The 20932-nt window shown below is 36.7% G+C and overlaps 2 protein-coding genes across 7 annotated transcripts in view; one reads left to right on the top strand and one right to left on the bottom strand.

Annotated features, from left to right (window-relative positions):
- Positions 1–2978: 2978 nt before the first annotated feature.
- On the top strand, positions 2979–6280 carry CSN8 (COP9 signalosome subunit 8). The gene is made up of 4 exons (XM_074085757.1): positions 2979–3157; positions 3265–3335; positions 4180–4361; positions 4686–6280. Exons 1-4 carry the CDS (start codon positions 3104–3106, stop codon positions 4934–4936), a joined length of 558 nt encoding a protein of 185 aa, XP_073941858.1. The 5' UTR covers positions 2979–3103; the 3' UTR covers positions 4937–6280.
- A 382-nt stretch (positions 6281–6662) lies between these two features.
- Positions 6663–20932, bottom strand: part of kkv (hyaluronan synthase-like protein kkv) — a 48716-nt gene continuing 34446 nt past the window's right edge. For 3 of the 6 annotated variants that reach the window (XM_074085746.1, XM_074085742.1, XM_074085749.1), the window contains 18 exons: positions 19945–20144; positions 19007–19325; positions 18079–18299; positions 17535–17802; positions 16909–17171; positions 16383–16593; positions 16088–16288; positions 15413–15639; positions 15152–15319; positions 14759–15064; positions 14388–14629; positions 14126–14276; positions 12996–13148; positions 12021–12197; positions 10597–10764; positions 10258–10504; positions 10022–10167; positions 6663–7227 (listed from right to left, as the gene is read on the bottom strand). In XM_074085746.1, coding sequence (XP_073941847.1) covers positions 7033–7227; positions 10022–10167; positions 10258–10504; positions 10597–10764; positions 12021–12197; positions 12996–13148; positions 14126–14276; positions 14388–14629; positions 14759–15064; positions 15152–15319; positions 15413–15639; positions 16088–16288; positions 16383–16593; positions 16909–17171; positions 17535–17802; positions 18079–18299; positions 19007–19325; positions 19945–20144 — 3863 coding nt within the window. In that variant the 3' untranslated portion in view covers positions 6663–7032. The other 3 variants (XM_074085747.1, XM_074085743.1, XM_074085748.1) reach the window with 2 other exon arrangements.

Below are 20932 nucleotides of genomic sequence, written 5' to 3'. Positions count from 1 at the left end.
TGTGGTACCAACACAAATATTTTTAAACTGTACCGCGTCAAAAGCTTGATCATACAAAATTCCGATGAAAAACCCTTATGGGCTTCCTGGGGGGCTACTACAAAGTTCGAAAGTCGAAGTTCATGTGGTGCCGACCCTCTCACTCTCGTATTAAATAATGTAAACGTCTGCGAGACGGCAAGATACGAAATTCAAATTTTGCACTTCGTAGTGTACCTACGGGCCCTGGTATCGCAATCTGCAAAGAAATTTCTCGCATGCCGTTATTACGAAATTGCCCAAAGAAAGGAGGATAAATATCTACTTATCTAGGTTACCTTATTGTTTCATGTAAGTAGGTAGGTAGGTACGTAATTTTAGAAACGCAAATATAATCAAACCTAAGTATAATGAAACTTCCCTGAAAAAAAAACGGATTCATCAATAGATTTTTAGCAAATTATGAGAACTGAGATTTTTTGTAGGTAGGTAAGATAGGTAGCTAGAAATTTTAAAAGCCTTTCAAAAGCGATTGCTAAAAATTATCAAAAAATTGATCATAGGATGTGGGCCAATAGCGCCTATAGTTTTTTAAACCACGCCTTTATAAACAAATATTAATATTATTTTGTAAGTGTCATAAAAAGCATTAAGATGCAAATTTGGTACAAGCATAACGAGAACATTAGCATCATGAGCGACAATAATAATATGAAATGAAAGAGTGACTCAGCGTGTCAGTCCGTCAGCTCCGGTTTATTGCCGCTAGGGCTGCCAATTGCCCCTTCTTCACTAAATGTACCTTATTATGTATATTACCTTATTATGTCTGTAAAAACAACCTATAGGTATAAAGGACGTAATAAATAAGTAAGCCGTCTGTTAAATTAGCTCACTGCTTAATTCAATGTACTAAAGTGCTTGATTGAAGAATGGACCTAAAGACTCTAAAATAGAGTATGTTAAATAAACTTTTTTAGAGTAGTGAAACTAGGTTTATAAGTTTTTTTTTATAACAGGTGGCAACCCTAAAAGTGACGCAAGAGCAAGTCGACAAGTCGAATAGCAAGCCCGCCCAAGCCCTCCGTCAATAGCCGTGAAATTCAATTATAACAATGTAGGTCGCATTGCCTAAATAATAAAACGATCGCATTTATTTGTACCTACACTTATACATTACAGTGAATCGAAAATTCAATTGCACAACATTTTTATCGTTGCAGTTTAAATTCATTCGTAAGATGCGATCTTGAGGGCGCTCCACTACCTTTCATTTCATTAGGTAGGACGTGGTTAATACTTTGAATCTAGATTTAAGTCAGATCTTACGCACAGTCACTAAATGCTCGTGTTACCAAGCTAGGTACATGGCTACGAGTAGGCTACTGGCTACTGGCTTCATTTCGCAACTTTTCATTTCGCAAAATCTTAAACTGTAAATATTTCAGGATTTATTTCAGGGCCATCGTGTAGAACCCTTTAGGTTTGGTTAGGTTAATTTTATAAAAATCCTGAAATACTTACAGTTTCAGAAATATTAAACAGTTGGGAAATGAAGCCCCCACAGCAGCAACCCGTAGCGCAGCCAGGCGGCCGCGTGCGCATGATAGGTACGCTGCCAACGCACAAACCGTGCTGGTACCTATATTGGCCTTGAGAAAGCTCAGCGCATATATAAATTACGACATTTTAATTTTACAGTTTTCTATTTAAATGGTTATCAATAGTTACCCCTAACAATGTGCATTAGCCAACTTCTACGTCAATAATCCTTATTAAATTATCTGAAGCTCATTACAGTAGGTAAATCACAGGGTCCGCCCTGTGCGGCAATTTTGGGAGGGCAACAAAATTCTATAATAAATAGCTAATACTGAATAATATCTAAATAATAACAATTTTATTATATTTTACAGTTTTGTCGCATACTCACGATGCAGATCAATTATTACTCCTTTTGAATTAACGGTCAAATTGTAACACACGTTTCTCGGTATTTCGAATACAAATGGACTAAAAATATCTACATGTATCTACATTTATTAGCGGTATTTATTATGTTTTTACTATAGAAGTAAACACAATTTTAAATAGTTTCTTTGTTTCGTTTATAAACGTGAGCAAATTTTACCGTTATGTTTCAAATGTTGAAATAAATGGAGTACTTATACAATTCCGTTAAGTTTCAAACGTTAAATCGAAAATACAAACTGATGGACGCACAGAAAAACCAGAAAAAGAGACCAGCGCTGGGAATCGAGCCCAGGTCCTCAGCATTCCGTGCCGCGTGCCATACCCCTACACTACCACTGGACAGGAGTACAGCAGGGCTACTACGAAACTCGAAAATAAAGTTCGTATTGTGCGGTCCCTGTGACACTTATATACTATTTAATTAACACGAGAGCGAGAGGGACGGTACGATACGAACTTCGAGTTGCGGCCATGTTGCAGACACGAATTTCTCCTATGCACACATCTCAGGTTGCTTTTGTTTTTTTTACGGGATGACCGTAAAAGTAACAAATTTGGAGTTGAAATAAAACATACAAAAAGACTCCAAATAACCAATCATAATCAAATGTTAAAATAAATAGCGCAGAGGTTTTTTTTTCTATTTTCATAACTTATACTCGTACTGTGACGACATCGGGGAATCTCCTTTGTATAATTGAATGGTGCAATAATGTAAAGACATCTTGTATATGTAGGTAGGTACTATAGTTTTTTAAAACTTAAACAAAAGGGTAATAAAATTTTCTTCTGCCCGGGCGGCTGATACACGTACGCCACTGATCGCCATTTGGTCTAGAATTTAAAATAAGCAAGATGAGATCATCTGACCGTCAGGCAAAAAAACAACCAGTCAACAGTCAATCAACCAATTTTAAAAATTTTGCTCCATCGATACTATCGATGATTCCGCCGATGTCGAAGTAGAAAAGGACACTATCGGTTAAACGGTGGAAAAACGTCTTTTAACTGTCAACTACAACTTGACAGATGACAAAAAAGACAAATGACGGCAACAGCAACAGCAAAACAAAAATCGGTTCGCGTAGATTTCTTCACATTGGAGCAGCGGCTTTGTTTCGAAATATCGTAGGAGTAAATAGATTTAAGTATGATTTCCAATTTCGATAAACTCTGTGTCGAACTAGAAAAACAGGAACTAGAGGTATGTTTCGTATGAAATTGTTAAAAGCATCATTTGAGGTATTAACTAATGTTAATGTAACCTAGTCAGGGAAAGATAGTTTAACCAACCATTATTCTTCATTCCAGGCCGCTAATGGAGTTGCTTCACCATCAACATATGCTCAGCTACTAGTTATATACTTGTATCAGAATGATCTGTAAGTAAAACTTAGTGTTTTCCTGTAGAATTTTATTTCCCTCAGTTGCACATATACAATGTCAAGCATAACCTAATGTAGAACTTAAATTATCGAAGGCGTTTAAAATATATGGAGATTAACCTGGAATCAATGCCTCAATGTTTTAGACTATTGCGGTCATTACTAATTTTAAGATTTAAATTCGGATTTTGTTCCGCATACTTTGATTTTATTAGAGAAGCTCGATATTTCAGCACAGTTGCATGCGCCATGATCACGAGACGATCATAATCCTGATTCATGATCCTGTTGCTTCTCCTGTCATCTCTAACTCGTTCAATATTGATAAAGCCTGGCCATTTCCGGTGAATATGTTCTTACGAGTATGTATTGAGTCTACAAATATATAAAATAACAAAAAACATAAACGTAAAGGTTGTTCTATGGATATTAGAAAATGCTGCCAATTGGCCCTGCAGGCTCTAAATTAAGAAGTTTTGTAACAGTTGTGACTGGTTGTGGTTGATTGGTTATTAAATACATTTATCATCATAATACATTTAGGGGAGATTCTTAAGGACTATCGGACCACTGGAAGGGAGTCTTTTTTTAAATGTATTTCTAGATGTTAACAAACATTACACACTTGCATACTTTTACTGATATCCGAAACATGCCTTATGGAAACTTAAGTTACTGTATTGTTTAATAATTGCTATAAATTTTTTTAAAGGATTAATATTTGTATTAGGATTAAACTGCTCAAAAAGGAAGCCTTTAATTTTGAAAACTATCAAAGTCGAAGTCAAAATATCTTTATTCAATCCTCCTATAATAATCCTCAGTTGGTATACATTTTCAGATGCAATGCAAAATTTCTGTGGAAAAGGATCCCTCCATCCATCACAAGCAGTAACCCAGAGATAGCTGCCATATGGGCTGTTGGTCAGAAATTGTGGAAGAAGGATCTTGCTGGGACATACCAAGCCTTAGCTACCTACAATTGGACAGAACCTGTAGCTAACATAACAAGAGCACTTGAAGGTTGGTACTTTATAGTTACAACATGTATAGTTACAATTGTAAGACTAGATGCATTTTTGCGCATCAACAACAAATGGTACATACATAACTCAAAAATAGTGTTTTTTTTTAATTATTCATCTTTACCAGTGATTTTTATCTATAGATAGGCAAGGCGGTCATGTTTTTAACACATCAACTCTTTCTTGTTACACTATGGTCCGATCCAATCTAATAGATATCAAAATATGAATCCCATGCCTGTATGCTTGAAAAGTTTTTTGTTAGTTTTAAATCTTTAACTTACATAACCATGACATTTAATCATAATCCACCTGATTACAGAACGAGTTCGTGAGCGAGCATTCCACCTGATTGGACGATCCTACAGTTCAATATCATTGGATACAGTTGTGTCAATGACAGGGCTGAGCAGGGACACGGTGTTACGCGCGTGTGCTGATCGCAAATGGGTGCTAAGTGAAGATGGCGCCACCGTCAACCCCACGCCGCCGACGCAACCCGCGCCACTCCATACCTCTAGCGAAGACCAATTGTTCAAACTCACGGAATTTGTCTCCTTCTTAGAAAATTAAGTAAGTACTTTCCCTATATTAAGTGTCAAATTGTGTTGATTACATTTTTTAATAAATTGTCAACCCAAGATTAATATGTTTGAATATCTTTAGAAGTAAATAATTTTATTATGTAAATCAAAAACATGATAAGAACATTCTAATCATCAGCTAGATAATCATAATCAGGCAGCTAGTGCCACCTTTAGGCATTCATTAGGGTGGTCCAAATTTGTATGAAAAAAAGGTCTGGTTTGGTTACGAGTATTAACATAAAGTACATATATGTACTTATTAGTAAAGGATACAACTTATTGCACCCATTTGTTATATGCATAAAAACATTTTTTTTTTCAAATTAGTGTGATAAAAAATATGTCTTGAGTGGGTTGGCAAAAAAAAAAACAAAAATAAGTTTTTTTAACATAACACAAATTTAATACCAACTGCCTTACACTACATGCAAAATTTGATATAAAATATTTTTTATCCATTAAACAGACGGCGGCACAGGTAACAACATTTAATTTTCGAAATTATCACGAGCTTGGTCTACAGCTCATTTGTCATTAATTTATTAAATACACAAGAAATATCTGCTTTTCCTAATGCCCAAAAAATCGTCAAATCAGTGACCCCTAAGTATTGTTAGTTTTGGCTCAAATATTGCAAGACAGTATTTAAAAGCTATTCGAATATAGAGAACCTTACACGCACGGTAATGAGATTAAGCAATAATAGTACATTACTGCCGAGGCCAATTCGTGGATAAGTAGAGTTTGACGTCAATGTCAATAAATACGAATCCACGAATTGCCATGTCCACTGTGCCATGTATAGGTAGTGCTTTTCTCCAATATTTAATGCGAGGAAATAAAGCATAATTGTTAAAATATTAAGTTGCTTTAAAAAGCTTTAATGCTTTAAAAAGTTGCCCTTAGGTATACTTCCCGATACTTGTTCATTTTTTATTTTTTTGAGTACACGGCACGACTTAATGCCCTTTCATTAAAAATAATAATTTAATTTAAAAAAATTGTATTATATCAATAAAAAATATAAAGTTATATGCAAATGAAGCTTTGTATCACTAAATTACGGTTTAAAGTGCTACTACTGAACCCTTTTTAGTTAATTCAGGCATTTTCTTTTGTTATCAGTTTTTTAGTGTCATTGTGCTTGAACTCGAAATATTAAAAAAGTGACACTGTTCGAGATATTTTTAAAGACATTGTTTCTTCCTAAATTAAATCTTAGACTAGGACTTAAAAAGAAAAAAGGTAGAAGGAATTTGATCGTCAGGCTGTTTAAATTGACTTACTGTAGTCAAAAAGTGAATTTAAAAAATAAAAAACTGTATGGTAATGGTTTTTTTTTAATTTGTGGCAGTCTATAAGGAAGAACTTCGTGTACTATGTTTGCGACAGGTGGACATTTCCAAGCAATATTGGAGAAAAATTACCTCGTATCGTAACTTATATCTGAATTTGAAACTTAATGTCAATGAAGTAAAGTTGATATTTACTTAGACATTGCACCTTAGTCCTTAGGGTATTCAGTCCATAGGCCATCTGTTTGATTGCCTTAAGTTCATACCTCAGTTTCATCTTTTCATCAGTAGGGCATAGGGCTGTGAGCTTGTCTGCCTACACTAAAATAGGTATAATAAAAAACTCATGTTCAAAATTTTGTACACTAGGTCTTGGGAGGCTATGGGAATTGGGAAGGGATAAATGTGTATAGAAAATAACAAGTTGCTTTCAATTTATTTTATATATATAGTCAGAGACGTTTCTTACAAATTAAGTACAAAAGTATTATGTTTAGTGGCAGTGTATAAAATTAATTTAAACTATTCTATCATATCATATATATTGAATGTGTCCTTAAATTTTTAACATAAATAACCTAATTAATGAATTCCTGTTTCACTAACTCTGTTTCAAATATCACAAGCAATTCGATGCATACAAAAAATAACTTTAATTCCAATTTCAACTAAATTTCTATCCTAGTTATGAGTATCTACAGTTTGTTTAACCTACTTAGCTAGCCACAGACATTAAATATAGTTTTGGCAACTCTTAGGATCTGTGAGAGTAGCCTCACAAGCTTGTTCATTGATATCTATTCTGGAAGGAGACCTGATTTGGTCTCGGCTGTAGCCTGATGGAGTTGCTGTCGTCTTCATCGCCAACTGTGGTCTCGTAGCCTCTATTTACTTGCCCCCCGTTGGGTTCAGCAAATACATCTTTCACGGAAATGTTAGCGGTCGACGTCCGATGCCGTGGTGCCACGAGATTGTTGTTGATCTTAAATGGGAATAAAACATGAAATACAAATAATTTATAACTATTTCTATTTGACTGTTGTACAGCCGCCATCAGATATTTCGGAGCGGCCAAGGTGGTCAAAAATATCGGCCGCACATTTAAGGTATTAGAGTTCATGTATCGATATTTTTTACCATCTTGGCCGCTCCGAAATATCTGATGGCGACTACTGTCAGCAAAGAAAGTTACCAGACAAAATAAGATTACAAAAGTTAGTAGACAATTTTACTCTGTATGTTACCTCTTTACGCTTAAACTTCTGAACCGATTTACATGAAATTTAGTATGTTATAGATAGTTTGCGACCCTAGGAAGGACAGAATAATTTTATACCAGAAAATGGTACAGTCCCCGCGGAATAGCGATAAACGAATTCCTCGCAGAGGAAGTCGCGGGCAACAGTTACTTTTACATAACTGATTGACCAGAGTTGGAGAAAAATTAAAATAGCAGCTAAACAGTATATGTTTAAAAGCTTAATTTATAGTTTATGTCTAGTTTAATATAAAGTATAATTTACAGTATATTTAAAAAAAAAACCGGCCAAGAGCGTGTCGGTCACGCCCAAAATAGGGTTCCGTACAGCCATTACGAAAAAAATAAGTAATATTTTTCTAATGATTTCGTATTTTATACGGAATCTACAAAGTTTAGGTACATTTTATACCTTAAACTGCTATTTACTTTTAAACTACTAATAATTATCGAGCAAACTTAACCCTCATAGTTTTCCTTGTAAGTTTGATATGTACTTACTATCATCCTGAATTTTTAAAAAAAATTCCACTCTGGTTTAGATTTTAGAGAGGGGGGACGCTCGATTTTAATGAAAATTTGCACTTTAAAGTTGAATATTTCGCAAACAAATCACTGAATCAAAAAATCGTCTTAGCAACCTCCTAATGGTTAAAAGACCTATCCAACGATACCCCACACTGTAGGGTTGGATGAGAAAAAAAAATCGCCCCACTTCACGTCTATGGGAGGTACCCTAAAAAATTTTTATTTTTTTATTGTGCCATTTTGTCGGCATAGTTTTAAATTAAAATTAATTTTAAAATTTTCAGCTTTCTAGCATTGATAGTCCCTGAGCAAAGCCGCGGACGGACGGACAGACAGACATGACGAAACCATAAGGGTTCCGTTTTTGCCATTTTGGCTACGGAACCCTAAAAATAGGTGTACTATCCACTGAATTATTACAAAAGGCGACGGACATAATTTTTATGAGAATTTCTTATAGCATTAAGTGCATAATTGGTACTTTTTCGAATACCTAATCCCACCAAAAACATTCTGTAAAAAACTAGCCAAGTCTCGATGGAGCTGCTTGTTTATCTCTAAAAAGTAATGAAATCTAGACAAAGTCGTGCCAAGTCTAAGGTTCCTTACGGCGATTTCTTTATTATTATAGTTAATGTTGTGTGACTTGGCCGTTGACTTGTATCCACTCACATATAAAGAATGTTGAGTCTTAAGTCTTATCCAGTAAATGTTGAGAGAGACTCAATACGCGGACAATATTTCAATTCAATTTTAATTTTCAAATATTTATTGCTGAATTATCTTCTATAAAACTTTTTTTCAAATCTTATATTTCTTTTTGAATTGCACGTTCCTAAAAGTTTCTTCAATGAGCATGTTCGCTTTATCAAATCGGCAGATTTATGTTCTCTTACAAAGTTCGTCAAATTTTTATATTTTCTAATCAGTCTGAGTGTTTGAAGTCAAAAGTCTTTGACCAGTGTGGATCTGAGACGTGGGCGTTAACGATGGGCCTTATGAGGAAGGTCAAAGTCACTCAAGAGGGCTATGGGGTGGTCTATGCTCGGGGATTCTCTGCGGGATAGAATCAGAAATGATGATCAGCGAAACTGAAGTGGCAGTGGGCGGAGCACATTGCTCGCAGGTCTGATGGCCGATGGGGTCAGAAGGTTCTCGAATGGTGTCCGTGGACCGGGAGACGAACTGTCGGTAGGCCTCCAATAAGATGGAGCGATGACCTAGTTAAGATCGCGGGATCGCGTTGGATGCGGAAAGTACAAGACCGGTCTGAGTGGAGAGCCTTGGGGAGGCCTATGCCCAGCAGTGGACGTCTTTCGGCTGACATGATGATGATGATGAGGCTGATTATACAGGGTGTTTGGCAGTCGGGTGTAGGGGTTTTAAGGGATGATAGTTAGGGTCATTCTGAACACTTTTGACCACATTCACTAAGTGCCACATGCTAAGTTTCACGGGTTTTTAGCCGTATCGTATAGGCAATATCGTTATAGTCGTACACAATTGCACTGTATAGAAACGAGGTCGTTTTTTTGGAAATACCTTGAGTTTTTTTTTTTTTTTTACTTTTCCATTTTTAAATGGCACATGTTTAGAAAGCCCGAAATCAAAAAAGTTAATCAAGTAATTTGTACGCGTAAATCGCAACAATGCATGTCTAAAGACGTACGAGTACGACTATAACGATATTGGATATACGGCTAAAAACCCGTAAAACTTAGCATAATAGTGAATGTGGTCAAAAATGTTTAGAATGACCCCTTAAAACCCCTACACCCGACTGCCGAAAACCCTGTGGCCTGTATATTTGAACATATTCAGCAAGTTTTTGTAAAATATAAGGAAAATTGTGTACTATTATTTGCAAGCGTCGCATATTCGTAACGCCGCGTTCGGTAACATACAAAACTCTGCATGTGATTTGAATTTTTTTATGCGATCACGGACTTTCTTCGCTGATTGTACCTAATGTATGTGTCAATATTTTTACCATCCCTGCTACACCATACTCGTTGTTAGCACCCAGAGTCTGCATATTTGATTTTCGTCGCTCTGCCATTACTGAGTTCCTTCTTGTTTCTAAAGCTTTAATTGTTTCTCTTCGCATTGTCATCTTGCGATTAAGGACAGGGGTCCCTGAAAATAAATATCTAATGTTAGTAAAACTTACATTTTTTAACATGGTATTATTTAAAATGATAATTCATTTAGTAGTTCCGAAATTACCGGGATTGCCCTCATTGGCATTGATATTAAAGAATCGCTTTTTGAATGCTACGTCCAATGTGCCTATATGCCTCTTCTTCTGTCTTGCTTTTTCTATGTTATGGATAGTCTTTCTTCTGCCCACATTGTGCGGTCCTGAGCCCGAATCGTTGTCATATTCGTCGTCCAGCCCATTTAGTTTTTGTAAATCTTTCACTATTGCTATTGCATTTTTATCCAAGAATGCATCTTGAGATAAGTCTTCCGCCTGTGATAAAAAAACGCAACATAATTATTTTAAACTAAGCAGTTTCAATTGTTACTTTTAGAACCTGAATCAGGGCTGCTGTTGTAACGTACCTTCTTTGTGCAGAACCAATTCAATTCTATAGAAGACAAGATGTGAGAAATTGTTCCAAATCGATGGAACAACATAGCAGTGAATTGTATGAACAAGATCAACGCGAAGAAGAATACAAATACTAGACCGATTGGCTCCAATTGCAAATATTCTTTTGAAATCAATACCTGAAAACATTTAAAAATTATATAGTATGCACAAGACTTTAAAAATACGATTATTAGAAATGAAACCGAAAATTTTTGATAAGTGTGGTGTGATTGAAATTTAGAGAGTTGTGGGTTTGTTACTGACATGTGCAAATTATTAGGAAACTTGAACCATATTATATGTGTTATATCAACAACATGGACAGGCAATGCAGTGTGCCACTATGATAAGGCATATGCAAATATACTTGAGGCTTATATGACATTTACATACTATTGACAACATATAATAGATATACCTATCTATAAATGCTGTTGACATCACGCACGGTGGAGTAAAATTGAACTTCAAAGATAGAAACTTAGAAGTTAATTAAATAATTGTTGGCATTTCCATTATGTTTAGACAGAAAACGACATAATCCGGTTATACAAATCACCACGTCTTCCGAGGTGTAAAGTATGTACAAGGGAGGGTAGTGACCCAATTACCGTGTTTGATTAATAGAAGAAACCTCCGCCACCTCATTAACCAAAGAAAGAAAATATTGATCTTTCAAATTTACTAGTATATGTGAAGTTGCAAGGATATTTCAGGACGGTGAATTAATTTGGGAAAATCGTTGCAGGTTTACAGTAACGGGCACGAGGTACCATTGTTGGACCTACTCTTGAGTACTTAACGCTACTGTTTCAGGAATAATAATTCTATTTTCATTTGTTTTCTTAAAGTTAATCAAGATTTTCAAGATAAGGATATCTAGGTTTTGGATATGAATTAGAATGTGTGTGAAACCATAGACGTGACGCCGAAGTGGTTTAGCCCTCAGTGTATTTGGACTCCATGCTGGTGTGCCGTACCAGAACAGACCGGTTAGAAGAAGGTCGTTAGACTTGTGAAGAGACACACAATCTTTGTTAATTTTGGCTGTACCTCGCCTGTCTCCTCGATGTATGTAATATTTGTCTTAATCCCCAAAGGCCAATCTACGTGGAGTTGATCTTTGTTGAGTTGTAACAAAAACACTATCAATATGAATAAAGCATTGAACATAACGAATGCAAAAACTGACTTATTACGAAGTTCTATCAGTTCTGCAGCAATTCGAGCCTGAAAAATTACACAAAACAAGAAATATTTAGTAAAATTGCTTCAACTTTCAAGGGTGAGCGGGGCGAGAGACGTTTTTTTCTTGAAAACGTAAGGTTCGTATTTGTCTTTGTCCCGAGTCATCATTGAAGGCCGAGCGCTGTTTAGTGGATAGTCACTTTACCTCTTGTGTAATCTCATCGTACGTTATGTTAGTTTTGACTCCGAGCGGCCATTTAAAATGGAGATTGTCCTTATTCAGTTGCAGTAAGAACACAATGAGGACAAAAAGGGCATTGATCATAAAGAATGAAAACACGGAGGAGTCTCTCAATTCTTTAAGATCTTTCGTGATACGGTCCTAGAATTAGGTGAAGAACATAATTTATATTATATTAAGTTAAAAAAAAAAAATTTTCATCTGAAAAAATGTTCATTAGTTTTATGATTAACATCTATAGTATAAATGAAATTTTCATTGTTAAAAATTAAACAAAAATATTAAATTATTTTGGTCTAACTTCTAATATTGAATAAGTGAAATATAGTACAACTTTTTACTTTGCTACTCCTACCCTACAACCACATGTAAAAATACCAACGCATGTGAAACACATGTTTTATGCAGAACCCCCTCCTCCACTTCCAAACAAATCACTTCTGTCACATAGCTTTGCTTTGCTTTTTTGTCAAGCTTTGCTAACCTTACTTTAGGACTGGGTCAATTGGTGTGAATTGTCCCGTGATATTTATTTATTTATTTACATATACTTAACTATCACAACCATCACATAAGACGATAACTCGTTGCAAACTATGCCAGTCTAATCTCAATGCTACATTGAGTTCAGAAACGTCCCAAACGCAACCAATAACGTATTTACTTTAGCTAGACTTTAACATACGTCAACAGCTAAACTTGAATCAGATCACAATAGGTAAGCACCGTTGGTTCGTTGGTCATTAATGCTTCTGCAACTGTGAACTATGAATCGGTCAAGTAGTTTCGATTTATATTTCTCAAACAATAATATCTTTACGCATACAAATATTGTATCTTCGCTATAATCAATCACAATTCATATAACATTTTCAGTATGATTCAAGAGTCTGGCTCTTCTTCAACGTTCTGTTATCATAATGTTGTATGAAACTTTACCTGCTCTTCTTTGTTTGCGTCAATAGGATACAGATACTTGTCTAAAAGATCTTTCCAAAACAGGAGTTCTCCTTGGCTCAAAAAGTCAACTTCGCCCTTTTTCAAATCAGGGTCTTCGATCCAATATGGGTTGATAAGGTCGTCTCTTTGTTCCTAGTAAAATAATGGAAGCGTTATTGTGTATGTATTTTTATTAAAATAACGTATGACATGGAATTAAGCTTTACTTCTGAACTTAGCAGCCGATTTTTAGTTATCTTACTAAAGAATTCTTTCAGCTACGCTGCGCCATTATAGATAGGTTTCAATATAGAGTAAATACTTCTTAATTCCAGTATTTTTGGATATACCTCATAAGACCCAACGTACAAAATTTAAGATATACGTCATAGCTAATATCAACAATTCTAGATTGACGTTAAGTTTCAAATTTTGGTAATTGAAATTGATGTGAATCTTACAAGGTTAAACAACAAAACAAACAATAAACGAAACAGCAATAATGCGCATTAGTGTGAATTTTAGGGTGCAACTTGATCGCCATTTTCAGATTGTATCTTAAATGTAAGGGTTGTTTTAGACACAAGCGGGTCGGCACTGTCTGTTTGGCAGTATTTGTTGATCAATAAAACCGACCCAAAGCAATTACTTCTTCGGCTTTAGCACTTGTTCGGTTTATTTGGCCTAGTTTACGGCAGTCGAGCGGCTTTTTCTCCGAACATTCATCATCATCATCCCAGCCTATATACGTCCCACTGTTGGGCACAGGCCTCCTCTCAGAACAAGAGGGCTTGGGCCATAGTTCCCACGCGGGCCCAGTGCGGATTGGGAACTTCACACGCACCATTAAATTGCTTCGCAGGTTTGTGCAGGTTTCCTCACGATGTTTTCCTTCACCGCAAAGCTCGTGGTAAATTTCAAATGTAATTCCGCACATGAATTTCGAAAAACTCAGAGGTGCGAGCCGGGGTTTGAACCCACGACCCTCTGCTTGAGAGGCGATAGGTCAAACCACTAGACCACCACGGCTTCATTCATGTACATAGTTATTTTAATTATATTCGATTTTGTTGTGCCGATTTATGCCGGCCCGCTTAGGTGTATAGCTACCCTAATGGTACAAGTGTTACCCTGGGCGAAGTGGACAAGGTTTCGGTTTCGGAGTCAGAGCTGCGTTCGTCCTCTGGGTCCTCAGCCAAAGCATTGAGTTGGTGATCGCCGGTGGTGCTGCCTCGAATAGACAACTTACGTCCTCTGCTAAGCCCGTGCGGATCAACCGCTCTAAAAAAACAAATTCATTAGTCGTGTTCAAAAGTTTCTACCCTATTCAAGCATCTTTTCATTGCAATAGTTCAAAACCTTTAATACGTTAAAATTAGTTACAGATTATACCTTTCTACGATTTCCAATTTTTTCTCCAGTTTCTCGAGAGTTGACGCAATGTGTAACAGCTGCACTTTATCTTCGTTTCCTTTCGGATGTGTACAAAGTAAACATTTAAATAGCCCGGCAAAGGAGAACTCAATCGATCCTTCTTCTTCGTTGCTGTTTACGCTTTGCAAAAAGCCGAGCAAAGATTTCTGTTTGGCCTTTTTCTTGGCTTCTTCGGCATCTTTTTTTTCTTGCTCAATTTCCTGAAAATATGCGATAGCAAATTATTAAAAATAATTGTGAAGGAAGTGAGTTCAATGAAGGAGCGCTTGCTCTCGGTACTCCCATTTATCATACATCTAACTGATCTATTGTCGTTATCGTTACCTTACCTTTTTAGTTTTCTTAGTTTGTACTTCTCGAGTACCCCACGAAACGACGTTCAGATTGATAACAGAGTACAAAATCAAAAGCAAGTACATGGATGGTATAGACAAGAGGTATATTATGCCGGGGACAATACACCAAAACTCTTGGGGATGCAAGCAAGCAGCTATGAAGAAGGAACTTGAGAGGGCTATCAAGAAGATGGCTGACGGTGATCCGATACCGTCTTCGCCCAATTGAAGCGCGGTACCAACTATTACAGCCATCATTATCATTGCATATGCCGTCGATAGAATTTGAGCCACCAGTAACTGAAATAAAAAAAACAGTAACATTAAAATCACGTTACAAAATAATCACTAATTTATTGAAGTAAATTATTAATAAAGGTATATTACCTGAATCTCTGATTTCATTGTGAAGCAAACCAACATGAAGAGAAGTATGGGGTACAAGTTGTACTCAAACGAAGTCCAATTGTCGATTCGGAAAGCAGCCACGAAAGCACCCACCAACATAAGGAATATAGTGCCAGGTCCCAGGATCGTACCGCCCATCAACATCATCTAAAATTAAAATTCATGCGTTCATGTTCGAACTTAGGAATTTCTATGCTTAAGTTTTATTTCTTCTATTTTCTGAGAGCAAATCAATTTTACCTGGTATGCGATATACGGGGAAGAAATGTTGTCGTTGATTTTGATCGTATGCTTGTAATCGACTAACAGATCCATAATGTTGGCGATAGTAGAGGGTACCCAACGACGCCGCTGGTTGTAAAACTCACTAAAGCCTTCAGGACAGTGTGTATACGCATCTGAGGCAGCCGAGTATTCTACGCGATATCCTCGTTGAAGCAGTAATGTACACAGCCAACGATCTTCTCCTAAAAGAAGAAATAGATAAGTAGAATACACATAGTTATTTGTGTCACAAGGGAGCAAAATGGTGTATTTACGGCGAGGGCGGTATATTGAATCCAGAATGTAGCGAAGGATTCTAAATTAGAATCCTGAGCGTAATGAGGGATTCAAGTGTTAACGCCCAAGATGAAAATAATTTTGCTCCCGAGTGGCTCATACAACTTTTCACACAGAGCATTAAGAAACTTGAACAAATAAATCTAAATATACTTAAAGAGCAACCAGCACAGACAATGCCGTGGTTTTTTAATTATGAACTTTAAAAAAATGCATTTGGAATAAATCGCTTAGGAAAGCCTTGAACAGAAAAGTTGTACTTTGCTCCCTCTCGTCAGGGAGGAAAAGTTACTTTTATGAAGGAGAGGTGTGAAAAAATTATTTAACTATTCACGCAATTATAATCAAGCTTACCTTGATCATATTGCACATAATGCCGGGCTTCATCAGATCGCAGTGTATATTTCTTCATAACGTTATCGTCCATAAGAGCCTTTCCACGAAAAAGCGAGAAGCAACCGGGACTACATAGCACGCAGCCAATCATATGTTCTGTCGCCTTCTGCAGCCAATGGCCGATAGCGTACTCGAATAACTGGTACCATACCATAGGACCTGGAGGACAGAAAATTAGAGCCTATTAGAGAAAATCACAGTTTAGGTGCACTTTGTTTTTCTGATTCAACTAAGTTGTTATTATTTAACCAACCAGATCCAACTGGATGAATACGACCACAAGCTGCTCCCAAATTTTTGTTCTTCTTCATCAAATCAATAAGCAGTCGTACAGCGTGAGGTTGGAAATCAATGTCTCCGTCCAGTGTCAGCAGATAAGTGTTTTCAGCCATCACTTCCTTGCGATCGACGGATATAGGCAGCTCCATTAAACGGTGGCCAAGAAGGTAGTACATGTACATCACCTAGAAAAATGATGGATTAGTCTCTAAAAAAATTATCATGTTCAAAAATGTATGTTCATCTACATATAATACAGCAATAAGCTGCAAACTCGTATAAACCTTTATTTTGGAAATCTAAAAATTGCCTCATAATATGTTGATACGAGTTTCTTGCTTATTATCTCTCATTCCGAGGTGAAACCCCTAATATATCTGGGTTAATTCTATTAAACAAAATATAATTGTGTTTAGCTACGACGTCAATTTTAATATTGTCTGTTGATTTGATTTGTAGCTTACAAACTACGAGTATTTGGAAACAAAAGGGTGTGTTACCTGGGACCAACGTTTTCTGTGTCGAATCTTTGCCTTGTCCTTCAAATGGCAAATCATTTTCGTCTTTCCTGGTAGCACCCAAGTCAACCTACCACCGTATGGGGCGGGGTATTTCTTCGCCGGTCGAATTCGTATGTTCGTCTGATGCACTTCGGAGGCGGCTTCGTCTATCGTATCGATGAGAAGTTTCACGAATCGATTAACTTGAGAATCGTCATCACTGTGGTCAGATATTTCAAAAGCGTCGTCCAGAAAAATGTGCGCTGCGATGAAAAAATATTTATTACAAAACTTAGGTAATTCGACTAGGCAGTACATTTAAGAAACAGACAATGAGCATTGCACCACCTGTCCCGTGGTTTGACGCCAGTAATAGCCAACGTGGATGGGAGAAAAACAGGCAAGAATGACACGAAAAAAAATCGTCTTATCTAATTTACTGTCACGGATGGTAGATGGCCTACAAACAGGCGTATAAAAGCGTTGCTGTGCCCTAACAGGATAAATGTTGAACCTTCATACTTTTTAAGATCTTCATCACAGCATTTAATACAATAAAGAGTTTGAGTTTAAATAAACGTTAAAGCACTCTACATAATAAGTATATCGACACTAAGACTACCTACTCTCAAATTCGTAATAATCGGGGTCGACAACACGTAAATACTTCTGTGCGACCCGACGAGCACACTGATCTTCATCAAGCCTGATTATAGATTTCAAAAACTCCATCATTTCGTCTTTCGTCTCGTGCCACATAGTGGCGCAGGCGTAAATCCTCGTGATTTGATCAGACGACTTGATTGATCTTGGTGATTGTCCAGTGTTATCCGTATGTACTGATATGGTTTCATAGTATTCATCGCCTTTTTCCTTTTCTATTTCGGCCAGGTCCTATAAAAAACAAAACAGCCTTAAAATCTTAATCAGTTCATGATTTCAGTTTATCAAGGGTCACTATATTTGTGTCTACCAAAATTTATCTATGCCGTCCGAGACATATATAATAACCACCAAAGGGAGTCGAAACTCTTGATTATTTGGATAAGTGGTGACAGTTTCATACATTTTTACATTACTTAATCCTGGGTTAGCAGTTAACTCTGAATTACATACGTTACCCTAGTCCGGGCAAGCCAGACTTAAATAATAATGGAAATAAAGTTTTACCTCAGTCTTAACATCTTTGTGATCATCCCTCTTTCGGTTCAGCGCCATGCTTTGATCTATGAGTAAGCCATTGTACATTGGCAGTACGAACAACTTCTCAGTAGAAGCTAAACGTTCTGCCTTCGGAGTCCAGATGTGAATTGTTATCCATGTCTGCGATAGAAGCCACAGTAGCCATACCCATGCCATTTGCCGCGAAATAAAATCACTTAGTGTGTAGACTGTAAATCAAAGAACTAGCTTAACTTTGCAAATCGTGAATTAACATTAATTGTATATAGATCAGGTACAGTATTTATATCCGTTCGCCACAGAGATTCAGCAGAGCCGTCTTGTTCAGTTAGCGTTATAACTTTATAATAATACCGGGAGTAAATGTTAACGTTATCCAAAATTAGTGTTTCTAGCTCAGTTAATGCCGGTAAATATAATGCATTAACTAATTTGTTGAAATTAGTTAGAAAATATATGCGTCAATACATCAAGTTCGTGATTTAATTTCAATAGTGTATGGAAAACGCAAATTTTATCTGACTAATTTCAACAAATGAGTTAATGCATTATATTGTCCAGCACTAACTGAGCTTAAAACACTAATTTTGGATCACGTTAAAATTTCTACCCGGCATAGTACCTAGTCATGAACATCAAATATTTGGAACACACAAAAAATGGTCACTAACATTGAGTCAAGCAAAGCAATCGAATAAAACCCACACATACCAAATTTCATCGAAATCGTTGGAGCCGTTTCCTATACAAGAATTGCTCGTTTAAAGGTATTAGATAAATTTAAAATAAATTTTGAATTTTAAGGATTACTTGGTAGCATTGACTGTAACTATCTAAATGACGCTGACTGTTCCAACGAGGATATTAGGCGGGGGTGACTGTATCTTTTTGTATGCAAATGCAGTACAGAACTTACCAGGTGGGCTTTCAAAGAAGAGATAATCAGGTATGGTTCCATGGAAGGAACAATGATCCCCATTCCTTATACCACAAGCAGCGATCAAGAAATTCACTACCAATGGGATGACTAGATTAATGGGGAATGCGTAACTGAAACCCTGTATGACTATTTTACACGCAAACTTTCCGAATATGTAGCAAAAGTAGGCAGCGAATATTTGTATGAGTAGCACATAGAAGGCAGATTTGTACACGGCAGCCACCTCCACGGAATCTCCAGTTAATGTGGCATTAACTAAATCTGGAATTGTTGTGCCTCCGGTTTGAATTTGAATCTGAAAGGATAAAATAAAACGTTACCTACTTAAGTACAGAATTGATTGATTTGGGTGTTATTTTGCTGAGGTCGATATCAATGAACCACAACCATCTACATAAGTAAGTGTGTAGCGGAGGAGCAGGCGACAGGTAATGAGGTACAGTCAAGAGTATAAATATATGTACGTTACCAAGACGTCAAAAATATCTATACACCTTGATGACACTAACAACGCTACGGCTGTATACTTCGATGGTAGTAGTGGACGCGGGTTTATTTCGGAATCGGATTTGGAATTGCACATACACCATTGTTTTTTTTATGTCAATAAATGTTGTGAGTTTAAATTTAACAGGCTCCTCATCAGCCGTTTGATGATCATCAGCTGATAGTTAATGAGCTCGGACATAGATTCCGAAAAATACAGTCGTTTCCGGGCTTTAACTTATGATCGTCTATTTTAGAATCCATATTGTTTCAAGCCAACTACTAGGCTACCACAACTTTTGTAAAAGCTCGGGTTCCCTAGGATAGCGGCCGTAAGACAGCGGTGAATGACTTTAGATAGAACGTTGTCTATTGTGAATTTGGTGTAAGACAATATACTTAATGACCATCATATATGTTTTATATACCTCTTCAACTACGATGTTATGAGGTCCAAATCCTTCGTTGAACAGTTGGAAGAACATGGCCGGGTCGTCGCCGTCAACCCAGATACTTAATAGAATGCACAGCAAAAACAACACTATTTTCCACACTGACATGAAACGGTAAATGTAGTATCGTGCCAGACTTAACTCTTCCTTCAATCTGCCCAAACTCTTTATAATGCCTGAAATCAACAAATTTTATAGGTACATTGATGCAAAGTGTAGCAAATGTTTAGACCAGTGGTTACAAAACTTTTTTGGAATTTACTTCTGTCAGTTTTAGATACTTGTTATTTACCCCTAGAAACAAGTGCAGTAAGACTTCAGTCACGTTTATACCCACTTTGTCTTACAGCATCTTGTAAGAACACAGTTTTATCCTTTCACGGGTAACTACCCCAAGGTTCAAAATAGAGATGGGCCGAGTACTCGTTTACTACTCGGTACTCGGTGTATTCGGCAGTTTTTTTGATACTCGTTCTCGACCGAATAACTCGGTTCCATTGACGAGTATACTCGGTCTAAATTAAATTATTATTTAAGAGAAATCATTATCTATTATAATAAAACAGGCTAGTTTTAAAATTTGATTAAGAGTATTTATTAATTAAAAGCACTAAAATGAGAATTATCAATTGTAAATATTTAAGCAATTAATTCGCGGACCGACCGAATGCGATTTTCTTCAAAACAACAACTGAATAATTTGCGGGGGAGAAGGCGGGGATTCCCGCGACGTTCGCTCGCGGTGGTTGGTAGCGTCGCGTAAACCTGTCTAACCTGTTTTCGCGCCTCAAAACTGAACCGAGTACTCGGTTTGAGAAACTTTGAACCGAGTATACTCGGTACTCGGTTACTCGGTAAAAGTTGTACTCGGCGCATCTCTAGTTCAAAACTATTGTGTTACTTTATTCTATAGTTTTTCTACCGTGGAAGAATATAAAATTGACTACCTCTCTATTTTGAAGGA

This window comes from Choristoneura fumiferana, chromosome 3 (assembly GCF_025370935.1).
Source record: "Choristoneura fumiferana chromosome 3, NRCan_CFum_1, whole genome shotgun sequence".
Classification (NCBI taxonomy): domain Eukaryota; kingdom Metazoa; phylum Arthropoda; class Insecta; order Lepidoptera; family Tortricidae; genus Choristoneura; species Choristoneura fumiferana.
The sequence above is the reverse complement of the archived record's forward strand: the minus strand, read 5'-3'. Positions and strand labels throughout refer to the sequence as shown.

Bases quoted from the DNA above. Each gene is read 5' to 3' on its own strand.
- CSN8 (XM_074085757.1), top strand. From the start codon at position 3,104: ATGATTTCCAATTTCGATAAACTCTGTGTCGAACTAGAAAAACAGGAA. The intron at 3,158-3,264 runs GTATGTTTCGTA...TCTTCATTCCAG, and splicing joins TAGAAAAACAGGAACTAGAG to GCCGCTAATGGAGTTGCTTC. The intron at 4,362-4,685 runs GTTGGTACTTTA...ACCTGATTACAG, and splicing joins CATAACAAGAGCACTTGAAG to AACGAGTTCGTGAGCGAGCA.